Below are 24304 nucleotides of genomic sequence, written 5' to 3'. Positions count from 1 at the left end.
CCAATAAGACACGAGCACCACTCAGTGGCATCTGATAACCACCCAGGGCCCAGGGAATTGTGGAAGAATGGAGTCACTCTGCTTGTTTATTTGGCTCCTTGAGACTACTGCTGGAGTACATTTTAATGACCGTGTTGTTGCAGGCACCATGGTCAAAAGCATGTGCAGGAAGTTCGCTGTGGAGCCCCAGCCACCCTTTCCCAATGAAAGTCTTGGATATGTCGTGAAGTTATGAGTTTCACACGTTGCAAGGCAAAAAGAGAGAGAGAGGGAAAAAGCAGTTTGGTGCGCAGGCTTGTGCTTAGTCACACTAGCACCCCCTTGAGTCTGTGACGTTAATTACAGACACACAAACCCTTCCAGAACATGAGCTGAGCTCTGTATTAGGATGAACCCCTGGTGCAGTGGTGTTAGCATTTATAGACTTTGTCGCGAGAGACTGATGGATGTCCACACCGCAGATAATTCATCATTTCTTTAGTTTACCTCAGACTAAACTAAACACCTTTGACTGCAGAGCTAAATAACACTAAAACAATGAGGCAGTTTCAGCGTCAAAGGTCCTTGAGGTCTGCAAATGAAAAATTTAAGAGATAAATCTATTTTTGTATTGGATTGTGAAATCAATCCCCAATTATTTTTTTATCATATAGAAATAAACCAAATGATTATTATTTGATTCATAAGTGATATATAAATGGGCAGGAGGTTAGCACTGTTGCTTCACAGCAAGATGGTCATGGGTTCAAATCCAACACTCAGACCAGGACTTTCTGCATGTTCTCTCTGTGTTTGTGTTCTTTCCTGGTACTCCGCTTCCTCCAACAGTCCAAACACATGTAGTTAGGGAATCTAAATTGCCCATATAGGTGTGAATATTGGAATATCTGTGTGTGCTATCCCTGTGACAGACTGGCATCCTGCCCAATGTCTACCCCGACTTTTACTCTATAACAGCTGGGATAGGCTTCACGCAATCCTGAATTGGATACGCGGAAGTAAATAGATGGATGATATTAAGTTCAGCTTATCTTAGAAGTTGTTCCTGCAGATTGAATTCAAGTTCCAAAGAAATTAAAATCCTGTAAGAATCAGGAACATCGTTTCAAGTGTTTATTGTAAATGAGCTCTTCAACACTGTCTGAATTTTGGGGGAAAAAAACAAAAAACGGTCAAAGCTGATGACATCACAGAGTTTACGCAAATTACAGGAAGCTATAAAGATGATGCTGCTGATGAAGTCACTGGTTGGTGGTTACCATAACAACACAGTTTTATTTCCTGTTGAGCTGAGCTTGATTTTTAAGGTCACAAACACACAACAGGACATCGCAATAAATATCACACCCAAAGGAAACACATGCAGGACATCCTAACACCGGTGCCGAAGACATCCTCAGCTGACCGCCAACATCACTTCCTGTTTTAACCTGCATGGCATAAACCCAACTGACATTTAGGAAAATAAAGGGAGAATTATTGACTCTGGAAGGAATTGTTAATGAATAGTTGGCAGGAAATCCCAGTGAGCAACACAATGGCTGTAACCATAATTACATGCACACTGTCATCCTCTCTTTTTATGGCCCTCTTTGTTTAAATGTGTATGATGTCATTTACATACTGACATTAAAAAGCTTCTTATTCTAAATTTCTGCATTTAAAAATAGTTTCCAAAGTTAACCAAAGCCATCAGCTCTAACATGTCCTTGTATTATGTTGAAGAGATATCAACAGAAGTTAAACTTCGTCCAGACTGTACTACAATATAGTACCAATTTCTGCCACAAGATGCAGCACTGAGTCAAGTTAACCTTTATTTAACCAGGCAAAAGAAAACATTCTTGCTTACAATGGAGGTGTCCAAATTCATAGGCTGCATCCTCCTGAGGCCGGATTTATAGACCAATTACATCACAGCAGCGCGATGAAGGCTGTCCAAATTCGTAGACTCCGACAAATGCAGCCGACAAATGCATCCTCCTTTTCCCCAGATTCGAAGGATGGGTCGGGTGTATCCTTCATGGCCCACTATATCCCAAAGTTCATAGCACGGCCCAGCCAGTTCTAGTTTCCAACAATGGCGGCAGCTACTTAGGTTTAATATTACTCTTATTACTCTTTCTGGGTCTGTTACCCACCAGCTCAATAGCTAGCCGAAGCAAAAACAGCGAACTCCCAGCACAGTGTTTTCAAACGCCCCGCAGTCTTTTAAACATGGTTAAACATGGTATATAAGTTACTTAGATAAAATAAAAATGGATTGTTTTTTTGTTTTTTAGTGTTTTATTTGTTCATGAGTAAATCGATTTGGCTGAGATTACAGCTGAATAAACGTCAACTGAAAAATCGATTAAACAGAAGCGTTAGATGATCGAGAATTTACTCCAGTGTCCTGTTATATTTTCGATAGCAAGGAGCAGGCGGCCTAGTTTATTAAACTCCACCGAGACAGCTGGTGACGCAAAACTGAAAGTTAGACCGTCCAGGTTCACAGCCCCTCACTTCTGGCCTACCCGGCCTTCGGAGGACCTGGCCCACGTAGACCACGAAGGCTGGGTCCTCAGGAGGATGCAGCCTCTGGATTTGGACCCCTAATGACAAACAAACACCAGCACATATCTAAGGCAACACAACACACCCAGTGGTAAAACGTTGCCCCTAGTGGTGAAAATTTGATCTTTTCCTGCAGTAGGTAATTACAAAAAGTACCTTTAAATATATCTTATAAATTAAGTTTCTTAGTAATTTTAATGCAACTGATTTTAAAAAGTGAGAGCTTGTGTTAAAGTACCTTTTTTGTCTCTCAAACAGCTCCTGATCCTAAGAGCTTGAGCAAAAAATCCTAAAATGTAATCGATGGCACGCTAATTTTAGCCAATTATATCATAACCACATGAACACAAACTCTTCTCCATGGTTATATTTCTTGCCTAGAAAGGCAGAAAAAAGAAACCACGATCTAAAACCCTTGTATACTACAGCCGCATGTGGAGAACTCCAAAGACAGACAGGTGGCAAGAAATGATTGGATAACTGCCATTTGAGGACACAACTGATTGGAAGGTGATACAGGCTTTCAGCCACCTCCTACCGGTTTCTGATGCGTAGTTGGACTGCCGAACATGGTGGGCTGTGATGTAATGACCGGTGCGTCTTTTGTTCCTGTTGTTCTTGTGGTGGTGGCGGCGATGGAAAGGAAGAAGGAGGAGGAGGAGCAGGAAGAGCAGAAAGAGAAACCGTTGAAGGCATAAACTCTTCGATGTATCCCGGATCAAGCTCCCTGAGGAAAAACATAGACAGAAAATTAAAGTTAAACAAAATTTTTGTTTCATCCATCTGCAGCTGAACAAGGAAGCCAATACGGAACTGCAGTTCTTCTAATGGCCACTTGAGGCTGGCTCAAAAAGTGAGGCAGCCTTCACAGACTCCAATGCTAAAGTGTTCAACTCTACATTAGAAATAAAAAGGATTAAAACCTGCTATGAAAAATAAGTTGGTCTCTATGATTAGTTTCCTGCTTTAGAGAAAATTTTCAGGGGAATTTTCTAAATAATCGGTCACTTACTTAGATTTTGTAAAGGCTTAGAATTTGGGGGTTGATTTGATTAACAGGAGTAGAGGCACAGAGAGCTGTAGGCCTCACCTCCTCTAATTAAAATCACCGAAATTCCTAGTCTTGGTTTTTGGGCCATTTTTAATGGAATTATCGGACATATAATAAGGCTTGTTTTGTCATACAGCATCCAACTTAGCACACCACCCTCTTATCCAAATATGGTTACTTTGGGCTCCAGAAACCATACAAGGCAGCGGCTAATAATAATAAAAAAAAAAAAAAAAAAAAAAAAAAAAAGGCCACTGGTTGATCCACATCCATATATAAAACCAGTCTATGATCCTTTCAGAGATGCTCATTTCAAAGAGCTGCCTTTATGACCACCTTCATGTGATGAATTAAATGGAACTCTGGAATTTGTAGCTCTAAAAAAAACTAGAATGTGCATTTTCTGAAGAAACTGCAGTGTGAATGCTTGAATCTGAATGTATGCACTGAAATGAATTAATTGCTGAATTCTAAGTTAAAAATGTTGAATGAGATGAAAAATACAGAAATTTGCACCTGAAAACACAAGTGCTGAAGTGCTAAAAGCTGACGTTTACACAGAAGAAGAAGTTGGAAAATAGCTGAAAATGTTTTAAAGGTAAATTAGAAAAACCTAAGTAATGAGAAAAGAAAATTTAGAGTCAGAAAACATCTGAATGAATATTAAAAGTTCATATTCTTTGAATCACTGAATGAAAATGTGACTAAAATGTGATCCCTCCACTTGGATCAACACAATTTAAAAAGTTTACATCTCTGAGCTTTGAAAGACACAGTGTTGGAAAGAGAACAATAATGGCGACATTTTGAGGGTAAAATGATGGCTGTAACACTGTGGACACAGCAGCAGTTGAAAGAGAAGTGTTTAAGATTAATCTTGGCAGAGTGAGAGAGAGCTCGTTAGGCAGGCAGGTGTCAGCCTGGTTGCTATAGAGCAGGGGTCACCAACACGGTGCCCGCGGGCACCAGGTCGCCCGCAAGGACCACATGAGTCGCCCGCGGGCCTGTTCTAAAAATAGCTCACCATAACAACTTACCAGTAAGCTGCATCTATTTTTATTTTTTCTTGCTATTTTTTTTAATCACAATTGCATTGGTGTTAATTTGTTAGAGATAATATATTACAAAAAAGTTTATTATTAAATATTAGATCATGATCTAATATTTAGTGCTAGCTGGTCTCCACGGAAACAGTTGCCGTGAAGACCAGCAAAGGCAAAGGTGAGGAGATGAGGAAAACATGGCGGAAAAAAGGAAGAAAACATATAATTTTCACAGTGAATGGGAGGAAGAGTTCTTTTTTACCACTGTGAAAGATTCATGCATGTGTCTCATTTGCGGGGCAACTGTGGCAACGGCAAAGCGGCACAACGTGGAGAGACATTTCCGAACGTGTCACACAAGCTACCATGCTAAATACCCAAAGGGCAGCACACTGCGAGCGGAAAAGGCCCGCGAATTAAAGGCAGGTTTGAGCAAACAGCAGTCTTTTTTCACGAGACCGGTGAAAAACTCTCAAAAAGCAACCGAAGCCTCATTTAGAGCTACACATTTCATGATTTAGAAAAAGAAGGCATTTTTAGACGGGGAGTATTTCAAAGAAGCAATGATGATAATTGCAAAAACTGTGCTTAAAGACGAGAAATATGGAAACGATGTAATCTCCACTCTCTCTGATGTCCAGCTGGGGGCAACTACAATTGTTAGAAGAGTGTCGGCTATGTCCGGGAACTTGGCCGATCAGTTGGATCAGGATCTGGCAAAGTGCAGTTGGTTTAGCATCCAGTGTGACGAGTCCGTCGACAGCAGCAGTACAGCACAGCTGGTGGTCTTTATCCGGATGGTATTTGATGGTTTCTCCACAAAAGAAGAACTTCTGACACTCCTGCCGCTAAAGACAACTACGAAGGGAGTTGACATCTATAACGCGGTGAAGGAGTTTTTCGCGAAGAAAAAGGTACCGTTGGTAAAGCTGGTATCAGTGACTACCGACGGGGCTCCTGCTATGATCGGCCGACATACGGGATTCATCGCTCACTGTAAAGGTGACACAGAGTTCCCAAACTTCATGCATTACCACTGCATCATTCACCAGCAGGCGTTATGCGCAAAGGTGATCGGCTTCGAGCACGTCATGACTCCCGTCGTGAAGATCATAAACAGCATCCGCTCCAGAGCTAAACAGCACAGAACATTCAAGGTGCTATTGGAGGAGCTGTCAGCTGAATATGGTGACCTGCTACTACATACGGAAATCCAATGGCTCAGCAGGGGACAGATTTTGCTTCGTTTTTTGCCACTTTTGGGTGAAATCAAGGAGTTCATGCAATCCAAAGGGGAAGACACATCTCTGCTGGAGGACACTGAGTGGACACTTGACCTTGCGTTTTGAACAGACATTACTGGGAAACTGAACCATTTGAACTGTGAGCTGCAAGGCAAAGGTAAGACTGTTGCTGACATGATAAGTGCTTTAAATGGATTTAAAGCCCAGATGAGCATCTTCTCTGTGCATTTACAGAGAAAAAAGGTGCTGCACTTTCCCTCTGTGCAGATGGTGCTGAAAGACAATGCTTCTGCATCTGAGACTTTTGACAAAGTTGCAGAAAAGTACACTCAAGTCATAAACCGACTTGGTCAAGAGTTTGAGAACAGGTTTTGTGACCTTGATCAGCTTGAGCCATGTGTCTCATTTGTTTCCAATCCTTTCATGAATGTGGACACAACATGCATTGCTGAGCAACTAAGTTCAATGTTCAGCTTGGATGCTGGACAGGTGGAAATCGAAATTGTAACATTGCAAAATGACGTCCACCTCAAAGCCTATCTGGGTGCACCAAACTTTTGGTGCCTTGTTGACACAGAAAAGTACAGTGGTGTGTGCACAGCAGCTATGAAGGTTGCCAGCCTGTTTGGTTCAACCTATCTTTGTGAATCAGCCTTTTCTGACATGAACTTCATCAAGAACAAACACAGAACACGCCTCTCCGATGCACATCTGCAAGACTCACTCAGAGTTGCAGTGTCAAGTTATACCCCAGATTACAACACACTGGTGAACAGCATGCAATGCCAAGTTTCCCACTAACAGACAAAGAAAGCCATATTAGATGTTCTCAGTGGCAACATTACAGTGTCATGTCAAAGTTGAATTTAATTATTGAAAAACAAATGTGTTTGTTAAGTGTAACATGTGACAATTTGCTTTAAAATGCTGCCAATTTGGTGAAAAGTTCTGTAAAATTTGAAAGTTGATTTTTTGTATGTTACATACATACATACAAAAATAATGTATGTAACAGTGCATGATTTGTTAAAATTTGTTAGTGGTAAGTGAAAATGTTGTAGAAGTGATCACTTCAAAATGTAAATACTTGCAGAGATATATAGAAATAAAGCGTTGCATATTGATATTTATGTTTCCTACCTTGTTTCCTACTTGCATTCTTTATAATTATGGTGAAAAATAATTAACATAATTAGTGTCCGTACATAGATGAATATCATTAATTATTAATGATAACACATAATTAAGTTAAACTGAGGAAATTTGTTATTTGAGAAGTGTGTGTCAAACTGGTAGCCCTTCACATTAATCGGTACCCAAGAAGTGGCTCTCACTTTCAAAAAGGTTGGTGACCCCTGCTATAGAGACTGCACCCAATGGCTCCATACACACACACACAGACATGCACCTCACTTTTGCTCCTTAAAATGAACAGTCAGCCCAAAACAAATCGTTCCCAAAAGAAAACGACAACTTGTATTGACAAAATTCTTTCACCGTGAGTGCCAGCAATGTCCAGTCTACCAAATTCTCAGTTTTCATGCCTGTGGAGTTTATTATATGGACGTGGTGACAGTGTAAAGACAGCCTGTACTTCTGGTTTTCAAACAAACCTTCTGAGCCATTTTAACATTAGAGTCTATGGAAGAGTTGGAGGGAGGAGGCTGTGCATTGGTGACATTTATGAAAGAACCATAACACATATTACAATAGTAAACACATTGGATGAAAGAGGACAGCGATGGCTATGTTTTGAGGGTAAAATGATGGCTGTAGAGCAAACGCTGCGGACACAGCAGCAGTTTTAAAAAAAGATTTTAAGATAAATTCCCCCCCTCCTCTCACTCTAGCAGTTGAGCTGTCTCACTCTAGCGGCAACATTCCGTCCCATACACACCCATTATAAACTCTGAAATGGGTGGGAAAAAAAGTATGAAACTTAAACTGGAACTGATGAAAAAGTATAATAGATATTGAAAAGATAAATACAAGTTGAATAGTTGAAAGTCTTGTCTTCGTTTTAAAGTTTGAATGGTGGCTCTATGTCAATGTATGTGGAAGTATATACAGTTTAAAGAGGAGGAAGTTGAATGAGAATTTGAAGGGTCTCTCCATTGAAATACATGGGAAATATTTGTTGAAAAAACTTGAATAATTTTAAAAATATAAATGTTAAAAATGAGAAAAGTAGAAGCAGTCATGTCCAAAAGAAGAGGAATCTAACGGTGTTTGAACGGTTTTGATAAGTTGAATGGTTTTGATGGAGTTAGATGCCAAAAAGCATTCACACTAATAAAGATTAGAAGGACAATACTGTGAATGCTTTTCAAGCATTCACACTAATAAATCTATTTTAGCTGCTTCCTCATTCATAAACTGTAACTGATTGTCTGATTTGGCAGGTTTTTTTATACCCTTCTTTCTCAAGAAGGGATTTTTGCATCTTCCTGGGTTGAATCCAAGAGATCTGGCTTGCACTTACACCAAGGAGCCAGTTGTACATATAAAAAAAAATAACCTGGCATATTCTGTGCCCTAACAGGCTCTGAACCAATAGCATTGTTAGAAAACAAAAGATGAATATTTGAGTGATCTGTTGCGGCACAGCTACTTAAACCATCAAACAAAGACCAATCCCTGATAAAGCTGGGTAATAAACAATGAAGAGACACTATGAGTCATGTCATAATCACTGCTCTGCTGTTCTAAGGTACTATTTTTAATGCCACAACTGCCACACACGATCCATTCACTGCCTTTTTCAGTCACTTATTGATCTCTGTTGGGTTACCTTTAGTAACCTTTATATTTCACAATAAAAACCTCCCATGAAAGGGAAATGGGAAGAGTTGTATCTTTTTGAGTTAGCAAAGGAGAAGTGAAAGTGTCAAAAATGCATTTAAAGTTTTTTTTTTTTAGTTTTCTGACCTTGTTATTTTTGACCTGAACCGAGTTATGCTGTGCTGACTTTCTCCCCCAGAGCAGATCTGGCTAATCTGCAATGAATCAAAACTTGACGGCTAAAATAAACCAAACCCCGCTGTGTTCAGGTCCAACAGGTTCAGACAGGACGGTTTGCATGCCTCTTCTCTGTTCTGATCACATTCACAATTCAGACATTCATCAAACGCCACAAGGGGTCGGACAACAATAAGAGAGCGCGCTCAATGAGCTGCAGTTTAAAGGGTCAGCTGTGGCGTTAACAACAGTGGGGAGGTCGGAGGTCACATGATCTTGGAAGATGAAATACTCCTGTGAGTCCTTTTGTTATCTGAACAAAGAGAACACAGAAAATGAGTTTCTGTTTTTACTCTGTGGGCCAGTGAATCATCCATCTGCTCTCACACACAGACACACAAATGGGAGCCACAGATGAACCATCACGACTGTTTATTTGTACATCTGTACTTAAACAAAGTCCAGTATTTAACGTCTGCTATCATTTCAATAAGAGTTCAATAAAGAGACAAAAACAAAGAATAAAAGTCTTTATCAGAAGAGAAAATCACTCACCTGACCTCTCTTCCTCTCTAACGTTTGCTGTAGATGTGTGATGCAGAAATAAAAATGCAAAAATAAGACTGTGATTTTGTGACAAGCTTCCCTCTTAGCCAAAGACATAACTAGACTGATAAACTAAAAATTTGGAACCACTTCGTTTTCAACTCTGGGTTTATTTTGTATTTTACCCAAAATAACTATGAGTGTTTAGCTTAAATGAGGCCGCATTCATCTATCCATCCATCCAACTCTTTCCCCAGCATAGAATCAGAATCTCTGCTGTGTATCCTGGGTCTGCCTCATGGTCTGTTCCAAATATTGATTTTCAAGCTCATTAGAACTGTAAAAACTTGCTTTTTACCTTATATAGTGTATTTCCATGTACGCTTGCATATGTTTCAATAAAATTATGTACCTATTTTCCCATTTTCCTAGCAAAATATAAAGTAATGGCATATGGCTCATGATGTTTGCATGGTTCTGAATGTTTGGCCTAAATCTGGACCCTTTGTAGTTTTCTTAGGTTCATCTGACTCGGGGTGAGTGTGATGCAACACTTCTCCATACAGTAAGTGTTAAAAGCAGCACACATTAGATGTGTCTGCTATCTGGAGTATCTGTCTTGTACTGATATACTCCTGACTGCAGCAATGATTCTCTCTGATTTAGAAAAAAACAACTCAACTCAATTCCACAGGGAATCATTTTAACCCTCTGATGCATGAATTATGAAAGCCTTGGTCAAGCTTTTTTTTTTTTAAGTGCTTTTATTCTTCTCAGGACATGAAAAAAAATGTTCAACTCTTTTTTTCCCAAAAATATATAAAGTTATAAACTTGTCCACTCCAGTGGACTACATGCGCCCCAGCACTTAGCATGAAATGCTGTGAATTTACTATAAAAATGAATTATCTTGTGTTCTATTGTAAATATACAAACCCTTGTTTGCTTGTATCCTTTGAAAAACACCTCAGCAATTTTTTGGAACTTTCAACTCATATAACCCCAATGTTTAGATGTAAATAATAAAACCAATCAACAGTCCTAGCTGTGACTCCTACACCTGAATATGGCAAACTATCTCCAACAAGAAATTTTTTTGAGTCTACACAGTTCTATAACGATGCAGGACAGTATTACCAAGCCCTTATTAGCATGCTGGAAGAAAACACAAACTGACATCTTAGTCTCTGCATCTCCGAACACTTCTATGTTCATCACACCTAGGCTGTGCGAAAGTTTGCAAAGCATCCAGGGCACAATGGCACACAGGTATATACCACCTCTTGTTTCGACGTCTGTGGGGGTACATTGCCAGACATTGGTCAACAAGATCAACCCCACCCATGTGTTGATTAAAAAGGGCCACGGAGAAGGGCTTTTGGATCATCGTCATCTTTTTTTCCTTCTTGACCCATCTGTTGGCAACATCTTCAGGGGATTGGCCAGCACAGGACGAGATCATGTGGATGACAGAACTGTCGAACCATATAGCCTGTCATAAAGCCTAAGGTTCCTGCTCTCACCCATACCTTCACTCTCCAGGGTTTGGGCTTTTTTGGTATGAATTGCTTGATGGACAGTAGGCCTTTGAAAGGAATTATCTGCTCATCAACTGACTGAAATTCCTCAGGGTCTGCTGCTGCCTTGAATGTCTCCTGAAGAGCACGTATGATTGGTCTTATTTTGAAGAGCCTGTCTGTGTTTGGTGGCTGGTAAGTCAAGTTATCCACAAAGTGCAGGTATCTCAGGATTCGCTCATATCTGCTTACAGACATGGCATTTGCAATTATTCCAAGACGAAGACCGTCCTCACTAGACCAGTACATTCGTGCCCTAGGATACCGAATGTACCCCATAATCAGTTTGATCCCTAAAAAAACCTGCATCTCTTCTCCTGTTACTGACAGTTCTTTCCCTTTTTGTAGAGCATACAAGTTGGTGTTGTATGTTATATTATCAATTAGATCTGCCATGTACCCATCTCCCACAGCTCCCTGATAACGCTGAACTTCCTCTTCATCCTGCCCCGTTCTCACTTTCTGCATCCTGACTGTCTGTGTCTTCATCATCCGTAGCGCCTATGTCTCTGTTCTGCTCTGGCAGCCACTCATCATCACTGCACTCATCAATGAAATCATCATCACTGGAGCTGGATGGAATTTCCTGGACTATTCTTTACGCTGGCTTATTCTTTGCTGCATTTGAAGTCTACAAAATATGATAAAATAATTATTATAGTAACTCAAACTACAGCTGATCTGCACAAAAATATATATTTTAATATATATATATATATATATATATATATATATATATATATATATATATATATATATATTTGAGTAGCTTATAAATGTAACAATTATACGCTTACTTATAACCAAAACAGTCCCAAAAAACAGTGAGACAATTTATGACTTATGTTAAAAAAATATAGTGGGTAATGCATGATGTCCACTTCATTGGACACATGGTTAATCGTAGTTTTCTACATATTAGACATAACAATTTCTTATTCCAAACAGATAATATCCTTCCCTAGATGTTACTGCATATCATCTTTTTTTTTTTTTACCTGCTGGGCTCTTTTAGCAGGATATGCAAGCAGTGGTCGGCAGGGGTGACAGTTTGTCTGCCATCTTTGATTCAGAGGAAATTTACTTGCAGTTGCACTAACTGAACACTGAACTGACCTCAATGGAGCATGGCAGCAGAGAGCACTCTAGACACTCTAGAGGCTAATATGCAGTTCCACCATAGAAACCAATGCATTAAAGAGATATGTACGTTTTAGTAGCTGTCCACTCCAGTGACCACTATGCATCAGAGGGTTAAAATCTTAATTTTAATCATCAGACTTTCATGTTAAAATATCTAAATTTACAGCAAAAATACAGATGCTTACAGCCTGTTAAGGTCTAGTTAACTATCCCCATTTAATATTGTATATATTAGACAGCATTAACTCTGAGGTATCTGTGCCTGTGTGCAGTTCATGCTAACTAGATTTTGATTAATTTATTGTTGTCCCACAAGATATGAAACCTCACCATAAAACCCATCTGAACATTATTTATCGTTTAGTAAGGATAAATAAGTAAGTAGTGTGTGTTGAATATGGAGCTGCCAGGCAGGAGGAAAAGAGAAAGACCAGAGAGAAGATTCATGGATGTAGTGAAGGAGAACATGCAGAGGGCTGGTGTGACAGATGAGGAAGCTAGGGTCAAAGTCAAGGTTCAAGGGATTGTTTTTTGCTGGGTACAGGGAGGAGGTAGAGCTCTGATAATGTGTTCTTGTCCAATATTTTCACAATGCTGATGTGTGTTTATATATATATAATATTAATAAATACATTTATAATAATAATAATAATAATAATAATAATAATAATAATAATAATAGTAATAATAATAAGACATGTAACTTATGATGTAATTGTAATGAGGTATTTCTGATTTCTGTAGTGTATTGATAACTAAATAGTGGAAAGGGTGTGGGATTAAATAAGTCCCTGCTCCTCTTTGAACATGAAAGTTTTTTGTTTGTTTGTTTTGTACAGTGGGGCAAAAAAGTATTTGGTCAGCCACCGATTGTGCAAGTTCCCCCACCTAAAATGATGACAGAGGTCAGTAATTTGCACCAGAGGTACACTTCAACTGTGAGAGACAGAATGTGAAAAAAAAAATCCATGAATCCATATGGTAGGATTTGTAAAGAATTTATTCGTAAATCAGGGTGGAAAATAAGTATTTGGTCAATAACAAAAATACAACTCAATACTTTGTAACATAACCTTTGTTGGCAATAACAGAGGTCAAACGTTTACTATAGGTCTTTACCAGGTTTGCACACACAGTAGCTGGTATTTTGGCCCATTCCTCCATGCAGATCTTCTCGAGAGCAGTGATGTAAATGGTAAATGGCCTGTATTTATATAGCGCTTTACTAGTCCCTAAGGACCCCAAAGCGCTTTACATATCCAGTCATCCACCCATTCACGCACACATTCACACACTGGTGATGGCAAGCTACATTGTAGCCACAGCCACCCTGGGGCGCACTGACAGAGGTGAGGCTGCCGGACACTGGCGCCACCGGGCCCTCTGACCACCACCAGTAGGCAACGTGTGAAGTGTCTTGCCCAAGGACACAACGACCGAGACTGTCCAAGCCGGGGCTCGAACCGGCAACCTTCCGATTACAAGGCGAACTCCCAACTCTTGAGCCACGATCGTTTTGGGGCTGTCGCCGAGCAACACGGACTTTCAACTCCCGCCACAGATTTTCTATGGGGTTGAGGTCTGGAGACTGGCTAGGCCACTCCAGGACTTTCAAATGCTTCTTACGGAGCCACTCCTTTGTTGCCCGGGCGGTGTGTTTTGGATCATTGTCATGTTGGAAGACCCAGCCTCGTTTCATCTTCAAAGTTCTCACTGATGGAAGGAGGTTTTGGCTCAAAATCTCACGATACATGGCCCCATTCATTCTGTCCTTAACACGGATCAGTCGTCCTGTCCCCTTGGCAGAAAAACAGCCCCATAGCATGATGTTTCCACCCCCATGCTCCACAGTAGGTATGGTGTTCTTGGGATGCAACTCAGTATTCTTCTTCCTCCAAACACAACGAGTTGAGTTTATACCAAAAAGTTCTACTTTGGTTTCATCTGACCACATGACATTCTCCCAATCCTCTTCTGTATCATCCATGTGCTCTCTGGCAAACTTCAGACGGGCCTGGACATGCACTGGCTTCAGCAGCGGAACACGTCTGGCACTGCGGGATTTGATTCCCTGCCGTTGTAGTGTGTTACTGATGGTGACCTTTGTTACTTTGGTCCCAGCTCTCTGCAGGTCATTCACCAGGTCCCCCCGTGTGGTTCTGGGATCTTTGCTCACCGTTCTCATGATCATTTTGACCCCACGGGATGAGATCTTGCGTGGAGCCCCAGATCGAGGGAGATTATCAGTGGTCTTGTATGTCTTCCATTTTCTGATGATTGCTCCCACAGTTGATTTTTTCACACCAAGCTGCTTGCCTATTGTAGATTCACTCTTCCCAGTCTGGTGCAGGTCTACAATACTTTTCCTGGTGTCCTTCGAAAGCTCTTCGGTCTTGGCCATGGCGGAGTTTGGAGTCTGACTGTTTGAGGCTGTGGACAGGTGTCTTTTATACAGATGATGAGTTCAAACAGGTGCCATTCATACAGGTAACGAGTGGGGGACAGAAAAGCTTCTTACAGAAGACGTTACAGGTCTGTGAGAGCCAGAGATTTTCCTTGTTTGAGGTGACCAAATACTTATTTTCCACCCTAATTTACGAATAAATTCTTTACAAATCCTACCATGTGGATTCATGGATTTTTTTTTCACATTCTGTCTCTCACAGTTGAAGTGTACCTCTGGTGCAAATTACTGACCTCTGTCATCATTTTAAGTGGGGGAACTTGCACAATCGGTGGCTGACTAAATACTTTTTTGCCCCACTGTATTTGTGGTTGCTTTGTTTTCCATTTGTTTTGCTTCATTTGTTTGTCTCTTTTATTTCTATGTGGTTGTATTTTTTTAACATGTTCAAAATTAAGATTCAATTCAATTCAAAGTTGAGATGGGGGCAAATGATTTGATTAAAACTGTGCTGGGAGACATGGCAAACCTTCTAGCAATAGCACACGTTGAGGTACCATCCTGTGGGAGTTGGACTACCTGTGTAACCTCTGTAGGGTCCAGGGTCACGCTACCAGTAGTGACACCACCCTTGCTAAATGGAAAGCTAGTGAAAAAACCTTATTCTGAGCAGTGTATTCTGATTGAAAATCAAATCAAAGGCAGTTCTCCATCGTTCCTCCACCCAGCAGAGCCATTTATATCTACAACCCCTTTAAAAACAGAGAGAGAGCACAAAACACAACACACCCAGGGTTACACTATGAACTGCGGACATTCCACCACTGCATTATCAGAAACACACACACACTCACACATACACACACACACACACACACACACACACACATAGATAAAGGCCCATTAAAATAAAACCTGTTGGGCTGGTCAGAGGAATGCAAGGCAGCCACAAACACCCAGAAATCACCAGAACAGGAGGGACTGCGTTGTCACATTCCACTTTCCATCTCATCACACACACACACACACACACACACACACACACACAAACAGCGTTTTGGCCCTGACCTCACCTGAGTTCATCAAGTTCAATAGCAGTGTGAGTCACAAATAAAGATGAAAAAATCAATAAAAAACACCATAAACAGTAGTTTTATTTGAAATTGGAGATGGTCTGATAACATTTCTCAAAAAAGTACCAAATCTGTCTGAATATGACTGAAGTGGAGGAAATATATTTTGAAATCATTCACAGGAGAGGAAACAATCAGTCCACAAACTGGTTTTATGTCACACTTCAATCATTAGAGGTAAAAATGACTCATCCAGCAGGTGAAGATCAGGTAAGGATCTCTGCTGTTTCTGGGTTACAAACAGTGGTGTTAAAGCACACAGAGATACACAAGAAAATGTTAAGTAAGTAAATCATCACTAAGTTAAACTTGCCTTATGTCCAACTTATCTGTTTCTGAAGCTTTTATTTTGAAACCTTCCTCAGCAGAAATGTTTTACCAAGCTGCCATGGAGACAGTTTAGTGTCATGTGACCTGCGTGTGGAATTTTGTCACATGATATGGTTGCATGCACGTGTAGAGAAGGGTGAGATGTGAGAGGTTACATTCACTCCATTACATGAACTAAAGTTACTGATTTATTGAGTAAAAATACTCAGTGGAGGGGTTTTTATGCATTTGAAACAGAAATTTTACTTGCTGGGTAAATTTTAATTTGACATTTTAATGTTTTGACATTTATAGCTAAGTTAAAATGAACATCAGTACTTTAAATCAAATAGAATCATGTTACTTGTTTCCTGTTTAACAAAACAAGGCTCATTGTGCTATCTTATTTATTCTTTGCAAACTCCAGGCCAATAGAAATAATAATAATAGCCCTGGAATTTACGCTATTGAGCTAATTACACTCTTTCTAGATCAAAATATGTGTGAAAAGATTCAGATTTTATAAAAAAGTGAAAATATTGTGCATTTACATCATAATAAGGGCTGTAACTCAAAATAGTTGGGATTTCCTTCAAAGAGTTAACAAATGTCTTTGGAGACCTTTTAAAAAAATATTGTAACGGAACCAAACTGGGTTTTGTGTGAACTCAGAGTGATTTTTTTGTGTTGTTAAAAGTGTCCATATGGGTCCCCACAAAGTCACTGTGCACACACACACACACACACACACACACACACACACACACACACACACACACACACACACACACACACACACACACACGCACGGGTTGCCTGGGAAACTCTATTGAGGCGGTTCATCCCTGTAATGACTTCCTCCTCGTCTTTTTTTGAGCAGAGAAACTCAAACATTCATTCAGCTCGATTACGTCAACTGACAACAAAAGAGCACAAAGACAGAGAGTCAGCAGAGATGAATGGATGAAGACAAAGAGAGAGAGGGACTGGGAGAAAAGAGGCGGAGGGGACGCCTACAGACAGCTACGCAACTATGATCGAATGTTTTCAAATTCCTCTTGGCCTCCTTTTGTCATCAAGTTTCAAATTCAGTCCATCTGATTTTATTTACTTTGTAACTGCAGTGATCAAGAAACCTGAAAGAAAAACAGTTTATCATCATTTACCCAGAGGTCAGAGCACCTAAAAACCTAAATCTGAATATTTACATGTTTTAATCTTTAATATCAGAGCTTTGGTCTTACACTGAGAGTGACTGAGCTGGATGACGACTCAGCAGTGGGGCTACTGGTTAATGTGCCAATTTTCTGGGTGAATGTACACATTATATTAAAGGACTGCAGTTCCTCTAATAGCCACTTGAGGCTGCCTCTAAATATGAGCCAATCCCATAGACTCCCACGTTTAAATGTCCAGCTTCACAGCAGAAATAAACATGATTGCAATAATCCGGTCTTTAAGCGATGACATATGAACTCTGCTTCCGGGTCCAAACTACTCTGCCTTTATTAAGGGTGTTGTATTTTTAACATGTTTAATGCTTTGTATTTTGTTCTATTTAATTTGAACAAGTCCCTAAAAAAGGCAGTGATCAGCTCAGTTTTTAAAACCTTACGATGTAACTACAGCCCAGCCCATGCAGCAGTAAATTAATGACTAACCTCACATTGTGGATGGATTATCTCAGTTGTTCTCCTGACTGAAGTTTGGTCCTTTTACAGCATCCTGCCATGCGATTACATTTGTCCCTAACCATCAGGAACCTTCACGCTAACTTTTATCGAGTGGAAAAAAGTTAGCGTTTAGTCCTCCAGCTTCACTGTTTATGTTATGCTAACATAGCTGTGTAGCTAGCGATTGCGTAGCACATCATTATATATCAGCTAGCCCAACTTCAGTAACCCTACAAACGTCATTTCTGTTTAGTTTTCTGTCTTAATTTATGTTGGAAGTGATAGCAGAGCTGTACGTTTGAATCTTTCAGAAATCTCTCAGTCATGCTATATCATGTTTAGGCGAAAACTAGTGAGCTAACTTCTAACTCCGCTAAATTTAATACATTCTGTTTTCATGGATGCCTGGATGTTAAACTTAATTGTTACACCTGGTAGAGCAGCCACACTGATCATTTTATTAAAGATGAAAGAATTTAGACAGTTTGTAACTCTCAGTGATGCTGCAGTGTTCATTTGACTTTGGGACCTGAAGCGGTGTTTGGACCTGGAAACAGCTAATGACATCAGACTTAAAGACTGGATAGGCATCCCGGTTTTAACTGGGCAGTGTTCTGAAAATGTACTCAAAATTTGCTCAAAATGAATTGGAATAATGAAAATGGACTGGAATTTATCTATTGCTCTCAGATTTTAACCCCTGTCTCATTTATCTATTATTTTATACAGTTTAACCTTTTGAGCTGGACATTATAGAATCAAGAGCTAACTGATGTGTCTGGACTGTGGGAGGAAGTCGGAAAAACACATGCAGGAAAAGAAAAGGGAGGACATGCAAACTCCAGCAGGTCTGAACCTCAAACCTTAAAAGTGTGAAATAAACATTAATCATTGTACCACAGAAAGAATGGTATGATCTATGAGCGGGAGCATGGGCGCAGCTTTTTAAATGAGGTGTTGAGGAGTTGCGGGGAGGCAGGCAATGGACGAAACCAATGGGAGGCATATGAGGCAGATTTTTTTTAACTTAAATTTACAAATGTGTTAAAAATGTAGAATATTATTACAATATTTCACGTTATAAAAACCTGGATGCAGGAACACCCTAAACCCCCCTTTAAACACGCCTCTGCTGCTATCATTTCAGTGAAAAATAATATCATATATGCTAGAACTACTACGGACAAAATTATTTAAAATCAAACAAAAGTTTTGATTTAGACAATCATCAGTGTTTGTTAAATTCAGGGGAGCTCTGTTGTCAATGTAAGAAAAAAAAAAAGTAAGTTAGGAACCATCACTCCACCCCGATCTCCTCCCTACATACACTTTCTCTGCTCTCATAAAACCAGCCCTTTCATCCCTCCGTGTGAAGTGACAATAAAGACATGCAGGACAAATAAACGCTATTAAAAACTAGAGGTACTGACATAAATTACTGGACGTAAATTACTGGATCGGATATCGGAGAAAAATAAAAAAAATGTAATCCAATCCATTAAATATCAAAAAAGCACCTCACAAAACTTGCGACATGGCGTAACTCTGCTCATAACCATAGCAGATCGCAGCAGTACGGGTCACGTGATAGAGCGGCTGTGTGTATTTGTAGCCTCGCTAGCAACCCGGCATTTCATCTCCGAGGAAGTTATCCCAGAGAGAAGTAAAGCAAGTGTGTAAGTTCATCTCTGAATGTTTGTAAAGCATTCCAGCGTTAAGCTTAACAACCGATATATGGAGCGACTGCCTCTTCTCTCTCCCTCCCTCTCCTGCTGTTACTTCAATCATGAAACTGATCAATGATCAGCTAATCGGCTTTTCTGTCGCGAGTCTGTCTCTCTTGTTTGTTTATCGCCCACTTCGCGCCAGAAAGAAGAAACCAGCGGCTGAACGACAGCAGCACGTTTAACCTTGATAAGCTGTTGTTAGAATTTATTTATTATTACTTTCTACACCAGGATCCTTTTCTAGGTAGCTGACGGCTGGTAACTGTGCAGGGGCGGATCTAGCAAAGTTTAGCCAGGGGGGCCGATAGGGCATGAACAGGGAAAAGGGGGCACAAAGACATACTTTTCTTTCTTATTGTCATTTTAAATGTCTAGCTTTTAATAAACAATTATCTGAATCTTACACCCAAAGTTTTAATCTGATGTAACATGTATAGAAGTCTATTACTGTATATAGTAACTATTAAGTCCAATATACCCTAGTAAGCTATAGTACTTTTTCCTTTGGAAAGATACCATTTCAATCTGCAATTTTGCTGAAGAACGATGTTGAATCCATTTAATTATTCTTGAAAAATAATTGATTTCTGTGTATTTTTTCCCCCACACTGCATCAAATTATAGTTGATTACGTCAATTAAGCATCATGAGGAGGAGGGTGGGTGGTTCCCTAATTATTATTTTTTTGCTGGGAGCTTTAGAACCCTATTAGTTAGGTTGCTTAATATTTCTGCTAAGTTCTCTTTAAAATACCAGAATAGGAAGGATGAAGTAGGTTTAAGTTTATTAGATTGATCAGTATTGCTGAACTATGAAATATTTTGGGTGCAGTGTATTTTTTGCATGTAGGTATAACAGAATAGGTTTAGTGTTGTTTTTTTTTTACTTGAGTATAAACTTATACAAAAAGCAGCAAGATATTAAAAAAACTGTTTTATTGATTAAAAAATACACTATATCGGATTCATATCGGTATCGGCAGATATCCAAATTTATGATATCGGTATCGGACATAAAAAAGTGGTATTGTGCCATCTCTATTAAAAACACAACAAGCAAAAGGCTGTTGCAGATTTTATTATCTCGTGTTCTGGTTTATGTCCCTCCCAGAAGAGCAGGATTTTGTTTTTCTCCATCGGTTTTGAATTCAGTCTAAGAGACTCAATCAGCACGAAACAAAGCACATGCAAATATTACAGAGAACAACAGGAAGAGACTGTGGCCAAACCTGCTCAACAAAGCACCGACCAACTGCAGCGTATGCACCAAGGAAGACACTGCCAGAACAAACGCATACAGAAAATACACACTCATCCACACCGGTGCTGTCACTGATAACACTGAATCAGCTCTGATAGTATCAGGACTGAGAATCGAGCACCATGTTATCCCCCCGAATGGATTCTGCTGTGCAGCATAAAGGCCCTTTCACAACGGACGCGGCATGCGCTGCGCTCACCGCTAACTCAGAGCGAAGGATGCAAAATTAGTTGCGCTGGCCGCAGAGCTCTGTCATTATTTTGCGGCACCTCTGTGTGTACTAGATGCGCCTGCTTCTTGTCGTTTCAAAAGATGTACATCTCTGGCTTTATATCCTCTACAAGAGTTTGTGTTGAATTTTGTTCAAATGTTCAATAAAAACATATCACGTATCACTCATTCAGAACGAAGAAAGCTTTATAACTATCCCGACTAGTGAAGAGTGTTTCATTTCCACAACACTGCTGTCCCCCTGATGTCCACAGATCTGTTGAAAAGGCTCTGGAGGTCCCTGTATAAGCACGTAAGCCTGTGACAAAGAAAATCACCGAACTCAGACACGCACAGACTGTTTTCCTGTGTGGTGATGAAGGAAAACGCTGGCACGTGAAAGGGCATTTACCCTTCCAGGTCCTGAAGCTCAGTAAAACGCCCCTCCGACAGCCAAACGCATCTGTTCTCAGATTGGATTGTTACACTTGTGATTGACATGACATTGACCAATCAGCTGAAAGGAAGAAAAATCTGGTCAAATTCGTTCTTGCAAGTTGAAACTCACACACAAGCGAGGGAACTTGAGCGCATAGTTTTACAAAGAGTTTTTCGCTTTGTATCTGTAACCAGAACTTAACAAAAAATAAATAAATTGTAACTTGTGTAAATATTTTTTACAAACACACAAACTTTCATCGATAGATGCACAAACATAAAATTTTCAGATTTCTGGTTTACAAGGTTACAAAACTCAGTTCACAACTACGCATTTGATTTACGAGTACAGAATATTTATGACCACAATTTGAGTCCACAGGAAACTGCAGAAACTATTGGATGTGAAGACATGTACAAAAAGTGGAAAAGCTTAATAGACAAAAGAAGAAAAGAATAAAGCAAAAGGCCACAACAAAAAGCGGGGACCCAGCGGGGGGAAAAGTTCCAGGTTTTTATTGTTTCTGTCGTGGCTGCCAATGTGTACAAAACACTACGACACAACCACAAGGTAATTAACACCATCAACTAGCATGAATGCTGGCAACAGTGTTGACCACTTACAAGGGTCACATCGCAGGCTCTACAAAGACTTACCGCAGAGGTAAATCAGCCGTGAAGTCTAAACCTCAGAAAGACAGGCCTGACGGTCTAAGGCTATGAACCAAAAAACTGTGGTTGGGTTAAAATACACTAAACTAAAGCCCTTCATGTAGACTGGCAGCGTGAGACAAGCAGGTGGGACAGATGCCGAATCAGCAAGGCCCAGGCAGTATATGTAAGGTCTGGCCTTACAAATCTGGCCTTAATAATAAGCAGCATTAAGTTGTGGCAGCAGATCTTGAGAAGGAGATGGGGGCAGCTCAGTTATACCACGAGAAAGCCAACAACCAACATTACAATACAGGCTCTGACCTGGAACCCACAAGGAGAAATAACAAAGGAGACGACCACAAAGTACCTGGAGTCACAAAGACGTTGCAGACATTAAAGCAACAGGACGGACAGTAAAGGCGGCTCAGGACAGACACAGCACTGCTGGGTCGTTGTCCAAGAGTACCCAACTGTCTAACAAGAGTAACCATGCATGTTAATGCTAAGGACGGCTTCATCATTAACACTGCAGCAAAAGGAAAAATCATGAGTGATCATGATTCTTCCTCTGGCCAATGCAGAGAACAACTTCATTCATATCTATCTATCTATCTATCTATCTATCTATCTATCTATCTATCTATGTTAGTTATCTTATAAAAGAGACTTTAAGGACATTGCAGTTTGTTATATTTAGCTTTAACTGTAATTTAAAATATCAGCTATGTAATCAGTTCCTTTAAAAGTACTCCAATCTATTAAGTCTGTGTTTCTCTGATGTTTTCTGGCAGACAATGATGGAAAATATGCTCAACTTTATGCCAAGAAAAAAAAATCATCACAGAGCTGCTACTAGGCTGTAGATTATTAATCCTGTTGGAGAAGCACAGATTTGGCATTTTCCTGAATTTTCCACAGAGTAAAGATTATTTTAGGAAAAGCAGCCATAGAAAAAGACACACCTGCAGTGGCCTTGACATTGTAGCATCCAGCAGGAATGCAACTAAACAGTGACTAGAGTTTTTTTCCCCCTTTCTGAAAAAGCCCTGAACATGATCGATGCACTTCACCCAGCAAGCGCCTCTGCACTCTGTGGTTTTTTTTGTTTTTTGCCTAAGGGGAAATAAAAGCTTTTCCTCATGTGTAATGTAACACTGCTTAAGTGCACGCCGCTGCTTACTGGAGATTAGAAGACAAAACGCAGGTACAGCAGCTGCAAGACGTAAGGGGAGTAGTAGTAAAGGTAATACAGGTAACACACACACATAAACACACACAGCAGGGGTAAGCCCCGATAATATTACCTTACTCATGAGGAAAGCAAGTGTCAGGTATCAATTAAAAGAAGAACAAAAAAGATCTACACACTCGCTACACACATGCTCCACTGTGGATGCACACGCACACGCACAATAAGGAAGTTCATTAAGAAAAAACCTTTGAGTGGCCAGTGTCACAACCTTCACAACCCACAACCCAAAGTTGCTTGTCCAATCCAAACTCAATCCAAGAGCAGAACAAGCTCCTCTGGGTTTAATGTGTGGAGACATTAAACTTCCTGGGAAGCTAAACTAGCTCCTTTTCTACACAAAACTATAAAGGAAAATGACAAAAATGACACAAGGCTAAGAATTTTTACAGTGTCTATGTGTCAAATACACAATAGGAGTCAAGCGAGCTCAGCATAAAGACTGGAATTAGGGGGACGTTAAGAAAATCAACTTAATTAACAGACAAATTGTCACGTATTCAGCCAAACGTCCATTTTTTAAATAGAGTCTACTAGAGGTACACGCTGGCACTATGTCTCGACAAACACCAACATATTCACCCGCTCAGCACATTGGTGCAGTTCGTTTCCCAGCAACCCAGTGGTGATGACAAGACTCTGTGATGTCACTAGACCCATCTGTTGTTTGCTGAGAAATACTTGAAGTACCTCCCTCTGAGAAGCGCTACATGTGGCAGTTTCGTACGGCCTGGACCCAGCTCGCATTCAGTCTGATCTACATCAGTTTGCATCCAGGGGCCCAACATAGAGGAGGACCCTCACGTGTAAACGAAACTGTAGAAAACAAATCTTAACAAAAACAGCCCAGTCACCACAATGCACCATTTCACTGGTATATTCAAACAAACCTGTTAAGATTAGCCCTTTTTTCTTTCATGTATATCTATACTGTTGCATTGATGGCTGTTCATATTAGGCATGGTCAAAGATTCAGTTAATAACATCAGCATATATGCAAGTGATCCCATTTAGAAGCAATTCCTGCCACTCTAGACAGTGATTCTGACACCAAAATGAATATTTTGATGAATAAGGAGAGAGTCAACTCCCCCAAATCTGTAATCACCAGTAAAATGTGACAGAAAAA

The 24304-nt window shown here is 40.1% G+C and overlaps 1 protein-coding gene across 5 annotated transcripts in view; it reads right to left on the bottom strand.

Annotated features, from left to right (window-relative positions):
* The window catches only part of shroom3 (shroom family member 3), a 76830-nt gene that overhangs the window by 39233 nt on the left and 13293 nt on the right, over positions 1-24304 (bottom strand). For all 5 annotated transcript variants that reach the window (XM_085278907.1, XM_085278910.1, XM_085278908.1 and 2 more), the window contains one exon: positions 3095-3283. In XM_085278907.1, coding sequence (XP_085135033.1) covers positions 3095-3283 — 189 coding nt within the window. The remainder of the gene's footprint in view (positions 1-3094; positions 3284-24304) is intronic.

This window comes from Mchenga conophoros, linkage group LG7, assembly GCF_057382185.1.
Source record: "Mchenga conophoros isolate Kocher_MC1m ecotype Shallow Benthic linkage group LG7, M_conophoros_male_GT1.1, whole genome shotgun sequence".
In the NCBI taxonomy this organism is placed as follows: domain Eukaryota; kingdom Metazoa; phylum Chordata; class Actinopteri; order Cichliformes; family Cichlidae; genus Mchenga; species Mchenga conophoros.
Note: the sequence above shows the minus strand (reverse complement) of the source record. Positions and strands in the feature narration are given on the sequence as shown.